Genomic DNA, 17,412 nt, shown 5'->3' on the forward strand with positions numbered 1-17,412 from the left:
CCCTCCACTTCTAAATTCCCCAGTGTCAGCCCACCTTGATTTGTTTTCCCATCCACACTTCCTTCTAGGGCTAACCTCTGGGACCTTTTGATTTCCTACCCACCTGTCTTCCAAAGCCTCGCTGTGTCCACTTTCCCCTTGTTTCTCAACCAGTCTCTTGCCACTGGCTTGCTCCTGTGGCCTGCAACCTTCTCCAGTTCTTTCCCATTCTGAAACCAACTTCTCCTTAAAGTTTTCTTCTCCCTTTGTTCTTTTTAAAAATGTTTTTCACCTATCACTAACCTGTTGAATGTGTTGTTCGCACTCCCGCTGTGCAACCCCAATTTCTTCTCACTTGCTCCTCACGCCGTCCGGTGGGCTTCTATTGCCACATCTCTGTGCACTCCCCAGCTCCTTCTCTTGTTTCTGTGTAGTGTCTGGCACTGCTGACACTCTGCTTCTTGGAGTTGCCTCTCCCCTTGGCTCTCAGGACTTTATTTTCTCCTGGTTCTCCCCCTTCTGCTCTCTCTGCTTCTCCTCAGGCTTCATCATGGCCTCCTATCCCTCCACCTTTCCTTCAAAGTTTCCCCACTATGGCTTTACCCTCTAGGTCTTTGCACTCCCCCATGTTTTCCTGAGACTCATCCACTTCTTAGGCTTCCTTGAATTGTCATTTGTAAGCCTATGACTCTCAAACCTGGATCTCATTTTCATTACAAACAGTTTTGAAAATTTACTGTGTGCTAAGATCCAGAGTCACATGTGACATATGAGAGTTCACAGTCTAGAACTCTTTCTTCTGAGCTCTAGATCCATACATCTGGCAATCTTTCTGTTTGTTATAGTTTGAGGACATGAGTCTAATTCACAGAATAGCTGAAACAAATTATACCTCTCCAAGTTTTTTCTGATGGGGTCCAGAACAGAGCCTTGTTTGACACATGTCAGCAGATGATTCTGCCTGCTCTGATTTTGGCCTGGAGAACACACCAAAGGCCTCTGGGGTCACAATATGTGCATATATTTCCTTGGACTAAGAAGTGCTGGACGGCTCTCCAGAACAGCTGGAGGGTCTGGGGTTCGAAGAATATAATTTGGTGCATAGATTTGTTTCCCTGACTTTGGAACAGTAAGACATTGATAGAGTCATAAGCTGATGAGCATGGAGGTATGATGTGAGAATTGTATGTCAAGTTCATGTTCTCAGTAACAGACCCATCCTAATGCTGCTCACCCCAATAGTACTGGGATGGTGAGGCTCACATACATGGAAGAGAATCATACCAGGCTGGGCATAATTAAACATGAAACTGGATAAATGTCATGCCCTTCTTGTAAAAGTTTGGATGGGCAGATTAGGAAGGACAGAGTAGCATGTTTCCTCTAGGCTGGCCTGGCTGAGCCTTGGAGGACCAGCTGCGCTCTGAGTCAGCCTTACCTCTGTTTCAGAATCTGTTTGTTGTCATTGATGGTAACGCTGTCAGCATGGTCCCTCTTGAAGATTTCAAAAGCCTCCTGGCGTCCTAATGACATTTCCTCTCTCATCCCTGTTTGGAGACACAGGCAAATGGCCTCAGTCACAGCATCAGGATCCTATTAATTTCATTGTCACTTTAGTCAGACCACAAAGCCAGCCCTGGCTCCAAGAGGCCCACAGCAGAGAGGCTCTGACCAGACAGGTGGCCCCAGGCTCTTCCAGCTGGCCGCCAAGCCACCGAGGAGGACCTTCCAGCAACACCCACTGCACCCCACAGGGCTGTGCCTGCACATCCTTGTGACTTGTGGGGGGTGGGGTTTGGGATGTTTGGTCAGAGGAAATGAAAACCAGAGCACCAAGCCCTGGATTGCTGAGACATCTGCGAATGCACTTTCTGCCATTGTCAGTGCCACATTTCTCCCTGTTTTCCTGTTATGCCCCATTTTGGTTTTCTGTTAAATTTCAGCCTGAATTTCTAGGCATTTAGTTAAAAGAATTATAATCTGGACTGAAATATATAAAATCTAGGAAATTCTGCTCTGTCTTCATGTTATGATTCATCCTTGTTTCCTGCGGCTAGTGAGGGGCCTTGGTTCTTACTCACAAGTTAGGTTCTCAGTCGCAAAAGCCGTGAGCAGACCACGGCATGGGTCCCTAACTTATGTCTAACTTCAGTATCCTGGAGCACCATTACTGCAAACAGCCAGCCCTCACTGTTGGGCCCTGTTCAGAGTTCCAATTCTGGAACTCAGAGGCAGAGCAGCCAGGGCCCTTGCAGTAACTAGACCGCATTCCTGTACCAGGCCCTCCTCCTCGCAACCTTCTGGGGTGAAGGTTAGTGCCTGTGTGTGCCTGGGAGCCCCTCAGTGAGAGAGAGCTGAATTCACAGCTGGATTTTGGATGAATCTACAGTCTTTTTTTTTTTTTTTTTTTTTTTTTTAATGCTCCTGCCCTTGTTTCCTTTGCCTGGGAGGCCTTTTCCCATTGTTTGCATCCAGTTATTCTATTTATCTTTGAAGCTGAATGTTTTTACCTCCGTGAAGCTTTCCCCAAAGCCCAGGCAGAACAAATCCTTCCTCCATAACATTCCTTGTCAATACACCCTGTAACATGCACAGCCCAGTAGACACTGTCACTTCACATGACAGATCCTTTCTGGTGAAATGCAGGCTTCTCGGCAGGTAGAGATAATGTTTTTTGTGAACCCCTGGTGTCTTGCTCAATGTCTGGCATTTAGAAGATGCTCAACACATGTCTGTTAAATGAATCAGGCCGAGAGTGAAGGGGGAATGGTGATGAGCGCTGCTTTTACTGCCACGGGAACACGGTCCAGTGCTAGTGAGGCTCACTCTGCGGCTCAGGGTTCTCAGATGCATTCACATGGGCCACAGACATCTCTTGCCCAGAAAAAACCCTCTGAGTCCCATCACCCATCCTCAGGGTGAGGAACCGCACCAGCCCATCTGACACCAATTTAATGATTGCTGTTGATAAAAATAGCACCATGAAGAATGTCTGAATGGTGAGGCACACAGAGGCGCCCCACCCTCTTCCAATCAGAAGCAAATGGGCATGGCTCAGTTCTAGCTCCACATCTGCCCTGCACACTCCAGAATTAGGTGAGCCTGAGAACCAGTTTGTGTGAGACTCAGAAAGATGAGCCCTGATACATGAAAGATATTAACAAGGGGCACTTTTCACCAGCAGAGCCCACCAGGAGCCAAGGGACCCATTCTGTACCTCACCTCCATTCTTGGTCTGTGCCCAATTCTAACAATGCATAACAAAATCAAAACAGAGGGTAGAGGGCACGAGTCTCTCTGGAATAGAGTTAGGGAAGAGAAAAGCTCCGCGGAGACCACATTGGAGTCTGCCTGTGAGATCCCCAAATTGCCTGCCACAGGGCAAGTGGTGACAAGGCTTCTACCAACCAGGCAGCAGCAGGGGAGGGAGTTTGGGAGCTGAGCGTTGCTCAAACAGCTGAATGAAAGAGAAGTGCTCATGGTCTTTTCTCTCTCAGGCTCTGCTTTCTTTATAGAGTTGATAGTCCGAACTAACTGTTGGGTGGAAAGAGCCATGCTAAAGTTTTTCAGTGCCCATGGCACTGTTCTGGCAGTAAGTCCTGGGAGAACTTACAATCAGCTAAACACCCCACTTGTTCTTCCCTGAGGTGTGCAGTGGCCTGGGCAGTAGGAGCAGAAAGGACATGGAGTGCACGGAGGAGATAAGCCCAGGAAGGTAGTTTGGGATCATTATGTAGAGAATCTTGAAGGTCCTGCTAAGAAATTTGGGGCCAGTGGCATAACGTATTGTACACGAATCACCAATTTTCAAAGTCTTAAAATTTAACAAAGTACACATTATGGGGAAATTACACTGGAAATACTTGATAGTCTTGGTGATTTAAAAGGCACTTAGGGACCCTGCAGTGGCAAGGTTGTATCACTAGGAACATGACATCAGTTTTCCTCCTACTATCATGGAGAAAGTTTTCTGGAATTGGAGTTCTCTGATTGTGGTGACTGCAGGTGAATGGACATTGGTATGATGGCTATAATCCTGGCAGCTAGCTTCCTAGGTGCCTGCTCAGGGAAGCCAAGGTGAGGTGGCTGATTGTGCCCACAGGCAAAGAGGCAAGGTCAGGTGCAGATGCCTCCAGAAACTTCATGACTGCCATACGAAGCATGAGACCAAGGGCCCGTGGAGAGAAGCACATGGGAAGGACTCGTAGGCAGCTCTGGTGTGTGAGCCCAGCCTCCATCTCAGCCCCACTGTTGTCCATCTCATTCCGCTTTTTCAAAGCCCACATCCTGCTCCTTTCGGATTGAGTTCTCAGCCCAATTTGGGTTACTCCCAAAGTTAATGAACAACTTTTTATTTATTGAAGAGATGTCTCCACTTCCTTTTCCCTCTGAGGATTTAGAAAACAGGTTTTCTCCTATGGCAAGCTCTTGCCCCTAAGCACACGTTGCGTGCATTAGAACGAGGAAGAGCAAGTGGAGCAAAGACGGGGTGAAAGCTCACCTTGCTAATGACACAATCATCTATTCATTTATTCTCTCAAGAAACACTTGTTTATCTTAGGCATTGTGCTAGGCCTGTGACAGAGACGTAAAACTGAACAAGAAGATAAAGCCTTGATCCTTGTGCTTTGAGAGTTCAAAGTGTAGTAAGAGAGAAGAAAAAGTGAACAAGTAATTACAAAGGAGGTTGCTGCTTGTTGGAGAGAGGCCTATACCCAGTGCTGAGAAACGGGGAGGGAGGAAGGCAGGGAAGGTCAGCTCTGTCGGGGACTGCATGGGGGTCTCCCTCTGCATGGAGGAGGGAGCGTGTGAAAGCATTTGCCAGGAGGAGTAGAAGTGGAGGAAGATCCCAGATGGAAGGGGCAGAGATAGAGTGTGGATTAAAAGGGCAGCTTGTTTGATATGAGTGGTTCTGCCATCCAATAGGCATGACCTTTGGGTGATTAAAAAATAAATTATTTTACATACTGTAAGCTAAGCATGGTACCAAGTGCTTTCTTACATATTATTTCAGTTAAACTTCTCCAGGATCCCTGTTAATAATTTCACTTTATAGATGAGGAAACTGAGGCTTAGTTAAAGAAATGGTTATGAAGGGGTGAAATTGTCCAGCTGTTAGAGTTCTGCCCTTAGATCAGTTTTTCCAGGGGAAGTATGCCTTATAGAGAGGAAAAGATGGTAGCGCTCAAAATGACCTGGTAATAGTAGATTTATCCATGAGATTATACTCTTATTAGTGCCTATCTTGTCTTTAAATTTTTTTACACTATCAGGAAAAACAGAACCATAACATTTTTTTTACTACTCGCTTAGTTTACTTCATATGTTAATATGTTATATTATTATTATTTCCAGAATTTGTAGGCTCCAGGAGGGCAGAGATTTTTAGCAGTTTTGTTTGCAACAATTTTCTAGCACTTGGATAGCACCTAGCACACAGGGGGAACTCAATCAAATGTCTTTTGAAGGAGTGAATGAATGAGTGAATGTTTTAGATGCTTAATGTTTTCCTTTTGTTACAGCATGTTGTGATGCTGTGGGGGAGGTGAAGCATGCTCCTGTTGCTCTCCCTCCATCACCACCTCTTCTCCCCACTACATGTCACCATGCTGAACAGCCCACCATTGGAGATGCATTCCAGCTCCAAGAAGCTTTTATAAAAATGCAACTACTCTTGAAGGTATTTTAGAGCTAGCAGAACCCGCCCACCCCCGCCAAATCCATAACTTGTTGACAACTAGCTAACTCGTCCTGCAAAGTCAAATTTTACCTTCTTTCCAACTTTGTTTAGTCTAACAGACTCAGTTCCTCATCAAAGCTTAGCTCTTTAGGAGTTCTGACTTGCCATGCTCATTTCTAGCTCTTAGTCGTTTGCTCTTAGTGGATTTCAATCATAGATCCCCGTATCAAATCCCAGAAAATATGGACGACTAAGAGACGCCTGCTGGCTTGCTGAGTCACAGGACCGTTTAAAAGCTAAGGGAGAGGAGTTTCTCAGTTCCAGTCCCTAAAATACGGCATTGCAATTCTGGGTTGTGAGTTGGATGGAAATTATTTACAAGTTCCAAAGGTGTAACCTCTTCTGGATTTTGACACTGATTAAAGAGCACTTAGGTAGAAATGGCAGTCAACAGGGTGCTTTCAAAATTTGTCTTCTAGTTATCTTTCTGAAAAAATTAGGCATCCAAATTCTTATGCACTGTTCCCTCACCCATTTCTTAATGCTCTTTTTTGTCATCCTGAAATTCAGTTCCTTATTTTGCTAAAGAATACAATTCAGTTCTTTTGCAAGCCCTGCCTACCCCCAACACAGGGCCCCATGGAAACCAAATGGAAAGGAAAAACACCGGAAGTGGAGAGTTTATGCTCTTGCTTTTGGGCCTGCTGTCTGATTTCCTTTAGTCTGGGATACATGGGCCAGAGCTTATTTTCCTGGCTACTGCTGCTTAAGCTATTGCTTAAAAATTGACAAAAGTAAAATGATGGAGAGCTCTGTTATTCATGCTGAAAAATGATTTCCTAGTCAGAGCCAAAAATATATTTTCCTTGGGAGACATTTATTCACGCGGGGCCTCAGTTCTCTCTGACTGTAGAAGAGAGGAGAGAAAAGAAGAGCAACAGGGGATGATGAAAAGTGAGAGGGGGGTGGATCCCAAGGGGATTCCAGAGGGAGAGGAGAGGTTCGAAGCACACCAACTGGGACTAAAAGCATGAGAAGGCTCAGAGCGGGGTTGGGGACATTGGGTGCTAAAGCAGGGAAGAAGCTAGATGGTTGACTATGAGAATCATATGGGAGATGATTATCTCCCTATCTGTGGCTTGATTGTGGAAGCTTTTGAAACTGAAGGTAAGGGAATGACTCTGATACAGTGATATGATGAATATCTACAATATGTAGAACTTGGAAGTGCTTACAAGAATGACAAACAACAGGCGGAGACAGTATATTTTTGTATAGTATCTGATGTAAGTTTCTATACGCACTGAAATTTCTCAGTAAGTGTTCACTTGGGTGAAATATACAAAAATATCTTCATGTAAATAATTAGAAGAGAATTCCATCCTTGAGTGTGTGGAGAAGTTAGAATGAACGGACTGATAGTAGGAAGGGGAAGGAAAGAAGGATTTAGATGAGAGACAAGGTAGAACTGGGAGAGGGATAATCTATCAAGGTGTAGCAAGAAACATAAAGATCAGGAGGGAGATGAGGATCAGAGCAAAGGTCAGTGGTCCAGCACTCTTGGGAATGGTGCCTGCGACAGATGTCCCGAGGGCCACAGACAGGAGAGACTCTCCAGTGAGTACAAGTCAGCAGCTCCTAATATGGAGAGCAAAGGATCCATCGACACTGGGCTGGATAAATGCATGGGATGCGGAGGTGCTGAAGGACCTATTGCAGAGAAATGGACCAGCCTCCAGAAGGTTAGAAGGCACATCTGAGAGATTGTCTCTACCTTCCTTCCCCTACTGTGGGGAGGAGGGGGGCATTTAGGAAGAAGAGTTTTTTGGAAGGTACATGAAAGACAGGGATAGCAACTATTCAGACCCTGTGTTACCACTTTCCTTCCTCACACCCAGGCAAGACACTGCTAACCAATCACAGCATTCTTTGCTGGAGGAGCTAATTATAGCATTAGAGTTTTCAGCACAGCTCTTTGGGCAGCTTCTACCAGTCAATCACCCCTGGCATAGAAGCTCTTCCTTTAATAGATGGCTTCCAGATTAGTAACCAATTAAACAACAACTGCCACTTAATAGTAGTTACTGCCATCAATCTTGTGCTGCCTGGTTTGGTGCTGACATGCATGGTCTCCTCCAGGGAGCAGTGTCATGACTTCGCATACCTGCATCGCTGAGGGGGCTGTCTGTGAGTAGATAACTGATTAGCCCTCCGTCCATGTTCCTCCACCGCTAGGGTGATGGAGGCTACCACACACAGTAGTGCGATTTGCCATGGCTCTGTTTACTTTAAAGGGCCAGGAGCAGCTCAGTTACAATTTGAGGGGTTGCTGGGTGGGTACAGCAGAATATAAAATCTGAAGATCTGGGTAAGAAAAAAACCACTCAGCCATGGCCAAAGTGACTGCAGATGGGAAGACCAGAGATCAGATCTTTTGGGCAGACCAAGGACATTTACCCAACCTAGTTCCTGCTTTTGACTGATAACTGCTAGAATGGACTAGTGTCCCAAAGCTTTGGCATTAAAGTCCTATATTCAACCAAGATGATATCACCTGGGCTAAAGTCCTCAGACTAGGACTTGCCTTGGAGTTTCCTAAGTTGCCACATGAAAGATGTTACCAGAGAACCTTTAATTAGTAGGTTCTTAGGGCTGGCTTGGACCAGGCTGAAGAATGGCAGGATTGGCAGAGACTGTAGGGAGGGGAGTGAAGGAAAAATCTGAACTGGAAAGCCACATAAACCTTAGGAGACCCACCCAGTGGTGGCACCACATCTAAATAAATCAAATGGGTTTCTGACTCTGGTGCCAGAAATCACACATCCCGCCGGCAACCCACACAGGCCCAGCACTGCAGACCACGCGGGCTGGGTGGAATTCAGGGGGCAGCACTCATGGCAGGTTGTGTTTTCCTTTTGTCTTGGTAACCACATCTGATTCACCCTCCTGCTGTGGCTGTGTCCTGGACCTTCTCCTGAGCAGGTGATGAAAGGCCCAGTGTGCCAACTGAGAGGTCAGGCCTGAAGCCCCTGAAGGAATGGCAGCTGCTTGAGCGTAGTTTCCCTATTTCCAGAAGTAACATATGACCTTTAAACAGTGGTCCTCAAGATAATCGGCAGAAAACATAATTTTCCTGGCCTAGCATCTCCAGAGTTTTATTTTGTGAGTGTTGTCATCAGGACAAAGTGCCCATGTGGGCTGCTTAGAGAAACCCATGGACAGATGCAGGCACTGAGCCTGGAAAGCAGCCTGGGTCATGTTGGCATTTCTGTGTTTTGGAGTTAACTCAGGAATCTGGAAGCAGCAACGTTTCCACTAAATAAGACAGCATGCTGTGGCTCCTGCTGCCAGGCTAAACTGGATCTATTGAGTCTTTTCCATTGACTTTAGCCCACAGATGTGGCAGTTCTGAAAGAGCGTTGGTGTCTAATTCCATGCCCAATATTTGGACCAACCCTGGGAATTTGGGTGGAAGGACCTGTGTGTCCCAACACTTTGCAGGTTAAAGGGCAGTTGACTGACAGGCCCACTGAACAAAAAGGCAGCATTTCTCTTCAACTTAGAAAAAGGCTCCAAATTCTGCAGAGCCTGTAAAACATAGGATTCCTTGAATCTGAGCTGTCCTTTACAACTTTCAAAGGACATGGTTAACAGGGTCCTATACAAGACCTGAACTCATACTAAGTCCTGTACAAGGTCCAACACAAGAACTGAACTCATCAAGGACTGGCTTCCACCCTGATGAGCTCAGTTCTTGTGTTGGCCTGTGCTTTGAAGGCAGTGGCTAAAGCATTGTTGACAAATCCTGTTGTCTACAAAAGGAGGCAAGTTTTCTATCTATGCCTAAATAGAAATGGATTCCACTCTAGTCTCAAATTTATTTTCACACACTTTTGAAAAGAGAATTAAAGAATTACATTCTAGCTCAGTAGCAAAAATGTCCCTTCCCTGAAATGCATGTAAATTTAAGTAAAATTCAGTTTCCCTAAGTTGGAAGTAAGTATAAGGCAAAATGGAGTTTAGAAATGCTAATATTCATCTTTTAGGGAGAAAAAGAAAAAAAAGGAGGGGAAAAATTATATTTTGTGTGCCTTCCATGTGACAGGCACTGTTTCATATTTCACAAATATTAACTCAATTAATCTTCACACCTCTGGTGGTGATGGTGTCTAATACTTATTAAGAACTTTGCATGTGCCAGAGGTTTTACATATGCTGTCTCATTCGGTTCTCACAATGACCCTGTCAACTAGGTAGTATTGGAACCATTCTACAGGTAATGTACTTGAGGTTGAAAGAGGTTAAAAGTGACCCCAAGACAACGGTTAGTAAGTGTCAAAGCCATAACTTGTTCCTAGATTTGTCTGACTCCAAAACCCTCCTTTTTTCCTATTGATTTATTTAGTGGAAAGTGAACCTTTATTTTTTTTTTCTAGCTTTATTGAGGTAAAATTGATAAATATAATTGTGTATATTTAAGGTATACAACATGATGATTTGGTATATGTATATACTGTGAAATGACTACCGAAATCAAGTTAGTTAACACATCCATCACCTCACATAGTTACCTTTGTGTGTGTGTGTTGTGAGAACACTTAAGATCTACTTAAGATCTAGACAATTTCATGTGGACAATGCACTATTATCAACTATAGTCGCCATGCTGTACATTAGATTCCCCGGAACTTATTCATCTTGCAACTGAAAGTTTGTACCCTTTGACTAACGTCTTCCCATTTTCCCCAACCCCAGCCCTTGGTAATCACCATTCTACTGTCTGTTTCTATGAGTTTGACTTCTGAAAAGTTTTTTTCACATGCTGTGTTGCTAAGTGAAATCATTTGCCAAGTAGAAATGATCTCATCAAATCACTGATATTAGACCTATGGGGTCAGGAAGTCAGAGATAGTAAAGAAAAATGGAAATTTTGGATGGTTGTGAGTTGATGTGTGGACTGAAAACCGTCAATGCATAAGGCAGTTCAGAAGAGCTGGAGATCTTTGTGAATGGGAAACTGGGTGAGACTATTTGAAGGAGCTGCTTTACCTGAGAACCCAGGGCTGGGGGAAGGTTCAGAGGTTAAAGGAGACTTGGCTGTCTGTAGTGACACCTTGACTCTGCCATTAAGGATTTTTTGGTAAGTGCACTCTCAGGTTTGATTAAGTAATTATCTTTCCCTAATCTAAACAGAGCTTGTGCTCTGAAAAGTCTCCACAGTGAAATGGTTTATGCACTTAAAATGATTGTGTTGGACAGAAGTCAGGGAAGGAACGGATACTATAGAGAAGAAAAGGGAGCAGGGCCCAGGTTCTAAGAGTATGGGCTTCAGGGAGAATAAACTCCCAACCCCAAATGAGCAGTAGTCATGAAACAGGCGAGAAGGACCCAGGAGGCCATCATTTTCCCTCTGACTTCTCTGTACGCTGACTACTTCTTCTCTGGAAAGAGTTTTACTGTTTAAACATAACATTTGTTTATTCACTTAGGCAGTGAGTCAATTGGTGAAGTACTATCTGTTAACAAGTACTGAGTTCTGTATCTGCTCTATTGATAATACTTTTATATTTTAGTTGGAGATAAATAAAAGAAAGATTGTCCTTGACTGTACAATTTTGCTCAGTATTTGGGGTGTGGGAAGGTCAAAGCTTGTGTTAACAAGTGGGAGCAACTGATAGACAATGCATGGATGGTCACATGGTACAGATGTGCAGATGATTGTGGGGGCAAAAGAGGGGCATGCTCAGATTGCGGAAGGATTTCTCAGGGGATATTCCTCCTGGGGCACTGAGAAGCAGGGGCTGGAGGAAAGGGGGTCAGTGTTATTCCTGCATAGGAAACAGAATGGCCAGGCCACAGGGCTGGGGAGGAGACCACTGGGAGCATGGCCTGGAGATGGACTGGCAGGACCTCAGGGTTTCCTTTGGCTGCTGGAGGGATTTGGGCCAGAGTGACTGCTAGGACCAGACACCCCACTCCAGCTAGGTCTCTGCCAGGTCCCTGCTTGCCCAGGGTATTCCCAGGCAGAGGGGCCCGCTGGAGTTTCCTACAGGCTTGCCAGGCAATTCCCCCTCCCTTCAATGACTGAGGAAAATGTGCTTTAGTACAACATCAGGCTACACTACAATTATTCTTATTCAGTGGTTGGGGAAGGAGACAGGATTTGGAGTCAGAAGACATGGGTTTGAGTGCTGGTTTCAGTTACTAGATGTGTTGCCTGGTACCTGCCAGTGCTCTAAGTCTCAGGCTCCTCCCCTATAAAATGAAGCTTGTAGTAAAGGATTAATAAGACAGGTAGCACCCTGTGCACATGCCCTTCTTACCACTATGGAATACCTTTGCAGTGATGCATTTCCATGGCTGTTGCACCTCCCTGCCTCCCCGCCCCTCAGCCTGTGAGCTCCCACAAGCGTGCTCCTTTAGCTGCAAGCTCCTGTCTGGAACACAGCAGACACTCCAAACAAGCTTCGTTAACTGAATGGATGAGCAAGGATGTGATATCTCCAGTGAAATTGTTTTTCTTAAAGGTGTTACTTGTTAAACTGTGCATATATCTCTAATGCAGTTTTCCGTGTATATATTTTACAATAAAAATAAAGAAAACAGTATGGCAGCTATGAATCATTTATTTCAGTCTCTGACAGAAGGAATGAATGAATATGGAATACACTATAAAAAGTGAAAGTGTAAAAATGAGTTATAATTACCATCATAAGTAATACTGAGTCATCTAAAAATGACAATCCCACCTGCGGCAAGCTGTTTAGAGTGCAAGGACTACTTTAACACAGTAGGAGAATTCTTAAGGTAGTTGCAAATTATGGGTTAGCAATGTAGGGAGGGAGGGTGGCTTAAATGGTCAGGCTGGCTCCACAGCTCTGTCTTCTCTACTTCCTGACCGCACCAGCCAGGCTCATTCCACAGCAGTGACCTCACCTCATTGAGATAATATAGGCAGCAGGACTGGGGCTTCCTGGTTTTTCCACCACTGTCTACCACTGGACTTTCACGGTTACCTGTAGTCCAGGCTTCCCTTCTGGCCACAGTGGAACAGGCATCCACCGTCTCATCAAAGGCCAACCCCTCCACCTGGGCTGTGGTTCCCAAACTCCTCTCCTAGCCTTCCTGCTTCCCTTATCCCTTCTCTCTTGCCTGAGCAATCCGCCCACCCCCTTCCTTGGATTATTTCCACCAGCACAAAACCATATTTTAAAATCCATGTTGAATTGGTTATAGTGGGATGTGGCTGTATTTGAATTTGTAGGTACAAAAGGGAAGGTTAAAACATTCATGTTCACAGACCTTGGTTTCGTTGGTGAAATAGAAAAACATCATCTATTTGTAGTAAGATGGGCAGAGTAGGACATTTAGATTCTCAGGGAGGAAAAAAAAATACTCTTTTAACAATAATCTCCTGTCACCCCATTAATCTTCCTGTTATCTTTCCATGTCTCTGGTCTCTTTTCACAGAAAATGCCTCAGCGGGGTTTTCCATATTCATCATCTCAACTCCTTCACCTGTCTTTGTCTCTCAATCAGTCTGGTCGAGTTTTATCCCGTCCATCCCACTGAAACCATCCTTTCAAGACCCACGGTGATCTCTGCATTGTCAAAGCCAGTGGTCAGTTTCCCGTTCTAATTTTAGTAGGCCTATCGGTAAATGGTAGAGCAGTGAAGTTAGGGAGATGCACGTGACTGGTGCCGGCTGGTGGGCTGTGAGCAGCAGTGACATGGGTTCCTTCCTGGCTGAAGCACTGAACAGCCCCTGTGCAATTCTCTCTCTGCCCTCACTCTGGTAATGGGGGTCATCCCAGGTATCGTCTCTATCAGCCTGGGTCCCTGGTAATTGTGGACCAGCACTCCTACCCTTCTGGCCTACATTGTTCATGCCATGTGAACAAGAAATATATTTTTGTTACAAGCCACTGAGATTTAGTGTTAATTTGTGACCAGAGCATGACCTAGTCTATCCTGACCAATACACAGCATCTGACAGAGCTGACCAGCTCGCTTCTGCCGGAAGTACTTCCTTCTCTGGCCTTCCTGATTTTTCCCCACCTTCCTGACTTCTCTTTCCAACCTCCAGATATTGTAGTGCAGTAGGGTTCAGCCTTGGGCACACTTCCTTTTCAACAGGTCATTGCATTCAGCTGCATGACTTTAATATATATTATACACGAATGGTTCCAAAATTTATATCTTTAGCCCTGACCTCTCCTTTGAGGGCCAGATTGGGACACCTAGCAGTCCACTGGAAGTCTCTAATTGGCATCCCAAGTGGAACTCTTAATTTCATACTCCATTCCCAATTCCGCCCCAAGCTGTTTTCCCTAATTGTTTCCGTATCAGTAAATGGCACCAATTACTCAAGCAAAAAAATCAGGATTCTTCCATGATTCCTCAACCCACACATGGCATCAGCTCCATTAGCAGCTCCTATCAACAATTCTTTCAAATTATGCTTGCACTTCTCTGCTTCTCTTTGTCTCTTTTTTTTTATCCCAACCAAAGTCACTGCCATTTCTCACCTGGACGGTCTCCTGACTGCTTTGCCAGCTTCCGTCTTACCCTCTTACAATACATTCTCCACGTAGCAACCTGCATGATCTTTTAAGAACATGATCATGTCACTCTCCACTTAAACTCTACAGTGGCTTCCCATGAACAAACCCCAAACCTGAACAAAGCCCATCCTCCTCGGCCTAGCAGGAGGCAGGGCCTCCTGACATCCTCTGGTCCCTGCCTACATCTCTCCCTCCTTGTGCCCCACCTGGATCCCCCTCGCTCACGCCTTCTTGGCTCACTGGCCTTCTCTCAGCTCCTCAACTATATCAGTTCTATTCCTTCCTTTGGGCCTTTACATACTTGTTTGTTTCTTTGTCTGGAATGTTCTTTTCCGGGATCTTTATGATGATCAACTCATTATTTAGTTCTCAGCTCACACGTCACCTCCTTTGATCCCCAACCCACCCCAATTGTTTCCTATCCTATGTACCTGTGTTTTTCCCATGTTTTTTTTTTTTTTTATAGCATTTGTCACCATCTGAAACTGCACGCATGTCTGTACTGTGTAGAAGAAAAACTCCACAAAGTCTAACCTATTTTGTTCACTTCTCCTTCTCCAGTGATGCGAAGGAAGGAGGAAAGGAAGGGAGGGAGAGGAGTCGCAGTCCTATTGGAAACAGGTGCCCTCTCAGGGATCCGATTGGCACACTCAGCACCACATCAAGCCCAAATTACTCTCCTAAGAAGACCCCGATCCCGAGGATTGAGCTCTTTCCTCCTTGTACCTACAATCAGAATTTTAAAAATAACCCTTCTTTCCCGGGGACCTGGACTGGGTCAGAGGATTGAGCTCTTTCCTCCTTGTACCCCCAATCAGAATTTTAAAAATAACCCTTCTTTCCCGGGGACCTGGACTGGGTCAGCTTCTCCCGGCCCTTGCTAACCTGTGCCCTGATTATCCCCATCACCTCACTCTTCTGCTATCTCTTTCTCACTAGGTTTTCATTTTTGTGGTTGGGGTTCATTTTGTTTTTATTTTTATTTTCTGCATTTTAAGCTATAAATAATTATTTCTAAAGGGAGCCAAACTAAATGCCACACAAATGCCAAGGTGGTTTGTGAGCGCAGCTCCCTTCCCTTCTCCCTGGCAAGAGCTTCCATTTCTGAGAGAGAGAGATGAGAATCGTTGAAGCGATCCATCATTTCAGAATGCTATGGGATCAGCCGAGTTAATATTTGTACCTGGCATCTGTACATCCTCAACAGAGAGAAGTCATTTACCATTATGAGGACCATTGGTATTCAGCCATTCAGGAAAGTTTCTGACAAATTTTTCTTTCATAGGTACATTATGTTATAGGAGTTCAGAGAGGAAAACAGTCAACGCGGAAGGCAGGTCCTGAAGATGTCAACCTCATATCTTTGTCTGATGAGGTAAGAACATGTAGCAGGTATTACATTACTTTTTCTAATTACCAAGATATAGCTTGCCCATTGCAGAAAATTTGGGAAGTATAGAATGGTGTTAAGAAGCAGGAAAAAGATGACTCGTAATTCCTCCACCTTTCTTCCAGTTTTTTCTATGCTTTGTTCTATTACATAGTTAAAATGATACATACATTTTTGTAGTCTGTTTATTTCACTTAACATTATCTCATAATCCGTTTTCATGAGTCATTAAAATCTTCATGAATATACTTTTTATGACTGTATAATATTTCATTATTATAGTCCATTCCCTAGTATTAGACTTTTGGATTGTTTTATGTATATGCTATGTAAATAATGCTGCAGTGAGTGTCTTGTCACATAAATCTTATTCTACATTTAAGTAATTAACTCAACAAATGTTTACTAGGTGCCTGCTATTTGTCAGTTACTGTGCCTGGAGCTGGGAATATGGTGGTGAACAAAGGTTTATTTCCTTCAAAGAGCTCACATTCCACTGAGGGCAACAGACGAGAAGAAAATAAACATACTATGAATTAGCTCTATGAAGAGAGATCATGAAAAGTAAGAGAATAGAAAGATATAAATGATGGGGGTGGGGGTGGCTATTTTGCTAATGGGGATTAGAGGAAGGCCTCTCTGAGGAAGTGTATTTTTCACAAAGGCATTTTGGATTATTTCTGTAGGCTCCTAGAGGGAGTTTCTGAATGAAAGTTCCTGCTTTCTAGGACTCCAGTTTACTCCCTGATTGCAGTTCTGGAGGAAATAACTGTTATAAAAATGTGCCCCACTAGGGCATGATCTTGAGCAAACTACTTAATTCCACTGATCTTTAGTTTTCCTATGTGAAGTAGAAATAACTATATTTGTATGTGTATGTCTATATGTGGTGGAGGTGGGAGTGTGTGTGTGGGGGGTGGCTGTGGGGATGGGATATTAAGGTTCTTGCATCCCAGAAAACCTGGGTCAGAGAGCAAACACATGTCTGTGAAAAAGGAATGATCAGGCTGTGAAGGTGTGCAGGGCAATCCAGGTGATGAAGATTTAACTAAAAGAAAGTTCTGGAAGGTGTGGCATGAATACTTACTGTGTCTGGCACACTTTAGGTAGTCAATAATACATGCTGAATGAAAGGAAGTGCCCAACCCTCAAGAAGGGCTTATTGAGACTGGATGGCTAGAAGGAAAGATCTTGGATGATTGATTACATAGCAGTTCAGTGTGGCTTGTGATTTGTGAATCAGACAAAGAAAGCCCCTGTAAATAGGGAAGCCCAAAATTCATGAGCCTGCAAATAGGTGATACTTTCAGTTTCTTCATTCATAAATGAAGCTAATGATGTCTACTTCATAAGGATGTTTTGAGGATTACAAGGGATTGAAATATAGAAGAACACCATACTGCATCTAGTTCACAGTATGTCCTCATCTTGTACAATTAGTACAAAAGGATCTGGGATAGTAAGAGTAAGAGGTGGGACAGTGGTATGAAGCATTGAGAGAGTTCTAAGTAAACTGTAACTCCCCAAACCCCTAGAGATAAACAGTGCATCTGCTATGCACTAGCATTTTGGTTGTACACATATGCACTCCAAAGAAGGAGTTTCGAGACCCTGAATGATAGCTGATGGTAAGCAAAGTTATCAAGGAATCTATTTTTTAGTATCTGACTTAAATGCCCTCCTCCTCATTAAAATTAATATGATTTAGAAAACACAGCTCAAATCTTATTTCCTCTGGGTCCTTCCAGTAGAGTTGTTCCTCCAGATCAAGGTCCTACCCCCTCCACAGGCCCTGCTCT

The 17,412-nt window shown here is 44.3% G+C and overlaps 1 protein-coding gene across 5 annotated transcripts in view; it reads right to left on the reverse strand.

The window, feature by feature from the left end:
- LOC134378048 (kinesin-like protein KIF6) overlaps nucleotides 1-17,412 on the reverse strand; it is a 336,082-nt gene that overhangs the window by 86,962 nt on the left and 231,708 nt on the right. For all 5 annotated transcript variants that reach the window (XM_063096971.1, XM_063096970.1, XM_063096968.1 and 2 more), the window contains one exon: nucleotides 1,418-1,526. In XM_063096971.1, the coding sequence (XP_062953041.1) occupies nucleotides 1,418-1,526 (109 nt within the window). The remainder of the gene's footprint in view (nucleotides 1-1,417; nucleotides 1,527-17,412) is intronic.

The sequence above is a fragment of the Cynocephalus volans genome, chromosome 5 (assembly GCF_027409185.1).
Source record: "Cynocephalus volans isolate mCynVol1 chromosome 5, mCynVol1.pri, whole genome shotgun sequence".
In the NCBI taxonomy this organism is placed as follows: domain Eukaryota; kingdom Metazoa; phylum Chordata; class Mammalia; order Dermoptera; family Cynocephalidae; genus Cynocephalus; species Cynocephalus volans.